At 39.6% G+C, this 7177-nt stretch overlaps 1 protein-coding gene across 1 annotated transcript in view; it reads left to right on the plus strand.

Moving 5' to 3' along the window:
* The first annotated feature begins 1402 nt into the window (after nt 1-1402).
* LOC116673131 (E3 ubiquitin-protein ligase TRIM39-like) overlaps nt 1403-7177 on the plus strand; it is a 6707-nt gene continuing 932 nt past the window's right edge. The window contains 2 exon segments of the mRNA XM_032505276.1: nt 1403-1698; nt 5687-7177. Coding sequence (XP_032361167.1) covers nt 5702-7177 — 1476 coding nt within the window. The 5' untranslated portion in view covers nt 1403-1698; nt 5687-5701.

Here is a 7177-nt window from a genome sequence, read left to right on the forward strand (position 1 = left end):
ACCATCTCCATTGGGTTCAGGTCCGCTGACTGTGTCATCACTCTTGGTCAAATAGCCCTTACACAGCCTGGATGTGTGTTTGGGGTCATTGTCCTGTGGAAAAATAAATGATGGTCCAACTAAACGCAAACTGGATGGGATGGCATGCCGCTGCAGGATGCTGTGGTAGCGATGCTGGTTCAGTATGCCTTCAAATTGGAAGTAATCCCCAACAGTGTCACCAGCAAAGACCCCCCCACACTATCACACCTCCTCCTCCTTGCTTCACGGTGGGAACCAAGCACTTGGAATCCATCCGTCACCTTTTCTGCGTCGCACAAAGACAAGGCGGGTGAAACAAAAGATCTCAAACTTGGACTCATCAGACCGAAGCACAGATTTCCACTGGTCTGATGTCCATTCGTTGTGTTTCTTGGCCCTTCTGCTTGTTGCCTCTCCTTAGCAGTGGTTTCCTAGCTGCACTCACCTCACATTGGGCAGTGACAGTGGCCACCGAAGCGACCCGGATCGTTGGTCTGATTGGTTGAAGGACTATCCAATTGCGTACAGAGTCATTTGAACTATGCCCAATGGTCACGCCTCTTGTGCAGAGAAGATACAGAGCAGACTCCCCAGAGCAACGCTCAATCTCACATCTATTGAGCTTCACTTGGTCTGGTGATAGCCAGACTAGGGTCATACAGTATACTCAGAGAAACGGAGAAGCCTTGCATTACGTTAAGAGAAAAATTTTCAAACTGTTTTTGTAAGAAGAAATAATTGTATAACAAATGTTAGGACGTTATATTACTTAAAATTGTGTTTTTCTTTGTCATTCAAGCTGCCCAATTAGTGCTAACAGAAAGAGTTATACATTTAGCACAAAAAGTAAGGGAATTTGTGTTTGGTAGCTATTTCTCTGTGGTAACAATGCTTTTTGGCAATTAATCTTACACCGCTGGAAAACCTGTTTAGTTCCTTTTCAAATGGTTCCCCAATTGTAAGCAACATGCAATTGTGGGATGAGCAGCAGCGCTGAGTAAGTGGGTTGCTTCCTTGAAAGATTTACCAAATCTTCTCTGCCAATGCCGAACAGCTTATTCTGCTATTGACTCGTTTGGTGTTTGGTGGATTGGATGATTGACGTTTGAAGAAACAAGACATATTGGCAATATATTGGCATTCAGTTCACAAACAGGAGTCTCAGTACACACCACAGGAGGATGCGGGGACACCACAGCCTGGCAGCTCCTCCTCCTCCTGCTCATCAGACATTGCTGTGGGATGGCATCCTATTCTTCAACTAGCATTTGTTGAAAGTCAGCTAACGTTGCCAATGCCCAAGGCATCAGAAGCTGTCAATAGCAACAGCAATATAACCTGTTTGACAATGGCAAATTAGAGTTGGCAGATGTTTAATGGGCGCAACCCACAGTGCTGCTCATCCCACTAATGGCTTTGTAAGGGAACTAACAGGCTTTCCAACGATATACGATTTATTACCAAAAAGCATTGTTCTCACCACAGAGAAATAATCTACCGAACACCAATTTCCTTACTTTTTGTGCTAAGTTTACTTGTCGATTAAGCAGTACAATTGGTGTGTTTATGCCTTAGGAAAATCAGAAACTTGTTCCTCAGTTGGAATTTTGCTTTTATCTCCGGAGAGCAGTGAGACACTCAGACTGACGGCACAGCTTCAGGCCGGATCCCTCTCAGGTCAGTACAGTTATTTATTTGTTGCTGTGTGTTAAGCCGAGATGGCAAAAGTACTCACTTTCCGTGCTCAGGTAGAAGTACAGATACTTGTGTTTAAAAAAATACTCTGGTAAAAGTAGAAGTAATGATTTAACTTTCTTTACTCAAGTAAAAGTAACAAAGTACTGGCTTGGAAATTTACTTAAAGTATTAAAGTAAAAGAAGCCTTGTGAATGACAAAGCTCCCTGGACCAGACAGATGTTAATAGAGAGCACGCTGATAAACTACAGTGGACATGGAAAAAAGGCTCTTTATTCTTTATATGCCATTACCTACATTTTAAATGGCTGTCTGCCAATAGGCCTAAAACGTATGGCCTGTTTATTCTGACGGCGACTGGGACTCCGGATTAATAAGATTCTGACCGAGTAGCAAGATATGAGTTCAAGTGTGATTCTGTGAGAAGTCTGTGCATGTTCCCATCTAATTAGATTCAATTTGGTATTGATAATGCAAAAGGACTATATTTAATGCTGATTGTAGTTTCCAACTTCGGCCCAGGTGTGTCTGTTTAAACACGGACGGAGACAACTTCTCTCTGTTGATATTACAATATCAAGCATCAGTATTAACATGGGCGTGAGTAGCTCTGCTATGGCTGTGTGTGTGTGTGTGTGTGTGTGTGTGTGTGTGTGTGTGTGTGTGTGTGTGTGTGTATGTGTGTGGTTCTGCAAAGAAATAAATAACATTGTAAAGGCTACCACACACAATGCATAAGAATCATAATAACAATAAAGCCACTATTAATTACATTATCTTAATGCAGTGTAACTACTGTAGCATGTAAATAATGCACCTAAAATAAGAAACGTGAGCGAGGGCGTTCAGCGATCGGCATTATGAATCAACAGCCAGGTGTAACCTAGGTAACAGGTGAAGAACACAACCAACAACATCACTAGCTAACTTTAAATTTGTCAGAACTAAAGGCCAATAAAATGAATGAAATGGATGTGAGGCGTGTGTCCACGCTATTCTCCAACTTGCACTCTCAATCACACCTGATAGACGACCTTTAGAACAAAATTAAAGTAACAAGCCAATTTTGTAAAATGTAAGGAGTAGAAAGTACCGATATTTGTGTTAAAATGTAAGGAGTAAAAGTACCGATATTCGTGTTCAAGTAAGGAGTAAAAGTCCCGATATTCGTGTTAAAATGTAAGGAGGTAAAATACAGATTTCGTTAAAATGTAAGGAGTAGAAGTACCGATATTTGTGTTAAAATGTAAGAGTAAAATACCGATTTCGTGTTAAAATGTAGGGTAAAAGTACCGATATTCGTGTTTGATATAGGAGTAAAAGTCAGATATTCGTGTTAAATGTAAGGAGTAGAAGTACCGATATTCGTGTTAAAATGTAAGGTAAAAGTACCGATAGTCGTGTTAATGTAGGTAAAAGTACCGATATTCGTGTTAAACTGTAAGGAGTAAAAGTACGATTTCGGTTAAAATGTAAGGAGTAGAAAGTACCGATATTCGTGTTAAAATGTAAGGAGTAAAAGTACCGATATTCGTGTTAAAATGTAAGGAGTAAAAGTACCGATATTCGTGTTAAAATGTAAGGAGTAAAAGTACCGATATTCGTGTTAAATGTAAGAGTAAATACCGATATGTGGTAAAATGTAAAGTAAAAGTACCGATCATTCGTGTTAAAAGTGTAGAGGTAAAAGTACCAATTGTGTTAACATGAGGTAAAATACCGATATTCGTGTTAAAATGTAAGGAGTAAAAGTACCGATATTCGTGTTAAAATGTAAGGAGTAAAAGTACCGATTTTCGTGTTAAAATGTAAGGAGTAAAAGTACCGATATTCGTGTTAAAATGTAAGGAGTAAAAGTACCGATATTCGTGTTAAAATGTAAGGAGTAAAAGTACCGATATTCGTGTTAAAATGTAAGGAGTAAAAGTACCGATATTCTGTTAATGTAGGGTAAAATACCGATATTCTTGTTAAATGTAAGGAGTAAGACATACCGGATATCGTGTTAAAATGTAAGGAGTAAAAGTACCGATATTCGTGTTAAAATGTAAGGAGTAAAAGTACCGATATTCGTGTTAATGTAAGGAGTAAAGTACGTATTGTGTTAAAATGTAGGAGTAAAGTACCGTATTCGTGTTAAAATGTAAGGAGTACGAAAGTTACCGATATTCGTGTTAAAATGTAAGGAGTAGAAGTACCGATATTTGTGTTAAAATGTAAGGAGTAAAAGTACCGATATTCGTGTTAAAATGTAAGGAGTAAAAGTACCGATATTCGTGTTAAAATGTAAGGAGTAAAAGTACCGATATTCGTGTTAAAATGTAAGGAGTAAAAGTACCGATATTCGTGTTAAAATGTAAGGAGTAAAAGTACCGATATTCGTGTTAAAATGTAAGGAGTAAAAGTACCGATATTCGTGTTAAAATGTAAGGAGTAAAAGTACCGATATTCGTGTTAAAATGTAAGGAGTAGAAAGTACCGATATTCGTGTTAAAATGTAAGGAGTAAAAGTACCGATATTCGTGTTAAAATGTAAGGAGTAGAAAGTACCGATATTCGTGTTAAAATGTAAGGAGTAGAAAGTACCGATATTCATCTTAAAGTAGGAGTAAAAGTACGATATTTTGTTACATGTACGAGTAAAAAGTAAAAGTAAAAAGTTACCAAAAAATTGAATAGTAAAGTAAAGTAAAAATATCTGAAAAAATCTACTTGAGTACAGTAAGAAAGTATTTGTACTTCGTATCCTCCCATCTCTGGTGTTAAGTGATACTAAAATGTTTGTATAGAGACTAAAATCCTCACCATTGTAGGTTTGAAAGCTGGCTGTTGGTCAAAATGTATCAAAAACTTTTGTTTAGTGAAGATAGTATTTGCATAACAAGTTTGCCTTTAATAAGCACATCACGTTATAGTCTAATCGGAGTTTAACGTAAGACTTCATCAGTTTCTGTTCTCAATGAAAGGTACATTTTAAACAGCCACTTCTCGAGTTTATAGTGAATATTCTGCAAATGAGAACTGAAACTGTCAGTATTGTAGCTGAAACTGTTAAGTCTGTTTGTTGTTCCTTTCTACAGTAGAGTGATGCATGTAAATAACATTAAAGGCATTGTGTGTAGACTTTTTACGTGATTGTAACATCTTTTAAATTATTCTGGTTGGATGATTTGTTTTGGTATTGGCATTCATCATTAACTGTGTTTGTGTGCCCAAACTGTGTATGGGCCAAAATATTCCACTAGTAATCAGAATATCAGTCGGAAGAGACTGATTCGAATGAATTTCCATTCCGACTTTTGAAAATCCATTCAATGGGAAATTATAATTCCTGGTTGGAATAAATATGTTCTGTCTGTGCATGTTCGCCCCAATTGGGGGTAACATTGGGGAGGGAAAGAAACGTGGTATAAACCAAACTGGTCTGTTCTTGATCCATTTTTTTGTTGGTCTGTAACACCTCAATGGTTGAAAGGCTCGAAACAACCACTCATGAAATGATGAACAAAGCGGGAATGCACCAAATCATTAAAAAAACTACTACCTCTGTTATTTTTCCGCCAGATTAGAGACTTAACAGCAGGCGGGACCACTTTGCATGTTCGTTGCACGTAAACACACATCTTATCGGATCACTTTATATAGCGTCCATGTGAAGAGTTGGAATCACTAATTGGAAGGATTTCAACCGGGTTAAAGAAATATTGTCTGCATTGACTGCAGCTGTTGTAAGATCTTCTTGCCTTCAATAGTTCTTGCTTTTTATTTCCACTTGATTAAATGTGTAGTGGCACAAATTGAAGCCTGTGACAAGTCTCTTTCGTCACAACCATTTTGAGTTACCAAAATCACAGATTTTCAAATTGACACATGTCGGTGTTAGCTGTAAGATGCAAAAACATTATTTTGAAAGTAATGCACACAAAAAAAAACATTTTTGTAATGACCAATGTTGTGTCACACTTTCAGCTGCCGGGTTTCAACATGTTGGCTCCGACTGAGGAGCAGCTTCTGTGCTGCATCTGCCTGGATGTCTTCACCGATCCAGTCACGTTACCATGTGGACACAACTTCTGCAAAGACTGCATCACGGAGCACTTGAATTTTAATTCCCAGCGCCAGTGTCCCATGTGTAAAAAGTACGTTAATAAAAAATGTAAGCTTGGGGTCAATACTGTCATATCTGAGATGGCTGCTCAGTTCAGACAGTCAACGGGAAGGACAGCCAGCAACAGCTCAGAGCAACAAGTTGGCGTTTCCTGTAAAGTTCCTACTGAAACCAAATGGACACCCCCGAAGTACTGGTGGTTATTGGCAGGCCTGGCATGCGTGATCATTATCTACTTAACAATTAACCTAAAGCTTCATCAGACATTGTCCAGCCTGAAAAATCATCCGCTGTTTGAGAACATGGCAAGTAGCATGTGTCGTCAGCATGACAGACCTCTAGAGCTCTACTGCAAGAACGACCAAATGTTCATATGTGGGTCCTGCGCTTACTCAAATCACAGATTTCATGACGTTGTTTCTCTAAAAGAAGAATATGACATAAAGAAGATAGAGCTTTTGAAAATAGAGGCTAAAATTGAGCAGAAGATCCTGGAGAGACAACTGAAAAATCAGGAGATCAAACATTGGCTATGGGTTCGCAAGGAAGCCGCCAAAAGAGACCTGGCTGGTGGTGTTCAGGTCTTCACTACTTTGATTCAGTTTTTGGAAAGAGCCCGGGCAGAGTTCAACTTGATGATTGACGCAGAGCAGAAAAGGACTGAGATGCAGGCTAAAGGTTTCACCGAAGAGTTGGAGCAGGAAGTCTCTGAGCTGACGACGAGGCGGGCCGAGGTGGAGCAACTCTTACGCTCAAAAGACCTGCTGCATTTCCTCCAGAAGTTCCCATCCATGAACGCTGTTCCACTCACCAGAGACTTGCCAGAGGTTTGTCCAGCTTCGAATGGAGGAATCCTGAGGACAGCTCTGGTAACAGTTGTAGATCAGATGACAGAGGTAGTCGGAAATGAGATGGAGAAGCAGCGTGAAGCTGAGCTGAAAAGCCTCCCGCCAAAGGCACTAGATGTGACTATGGATCCCGATACAGCACATCCATATCTCATCTTGTCTGATGATGGGAAACAAGTACGCTATGGTGACGTGAGGGAGAACCCCCAAAACGACTCAGAACGATTTGAATTTGGACTTTTCGTCTTGGGAAAGCAGAGTATCTCTTGTGGAAGATTGTACTATGATGTTCAAGTTAAAGGAAAGACTGACTGGATTTTAGGAGTGGCCGAAGAGTCCCTCAACTGGAAAGAAGACCCTGAAAAGGGCATCTGGGTTCTGTTTCATAGACATGGAGATCAGTACTTTGCCCTTGATAAAACGTCTGACCCTCTCCCTGTGGACGATCAGACTGAGAAGGTGAGAGTGTTTGTAGATTATGAGGAGGGTCTGGTCTCCTTTTAT

Source organism: Etheostoma spectabile, chromosome 23, assembly GCF_008692095.1.
Source record: "Etheostoma spectabile isolate EspeVRDwgs_2016 chromosome 23, UIUC_Espe_1.0, whole genome shotgun sequence".
NCBI classification, from domain to species: domain Eukaryota; kingdom Metazoa; phylum Chordata; class Actinopteri; order Perciformes; family Percidae; genus Etheostoma; species Etheostoma spectabile.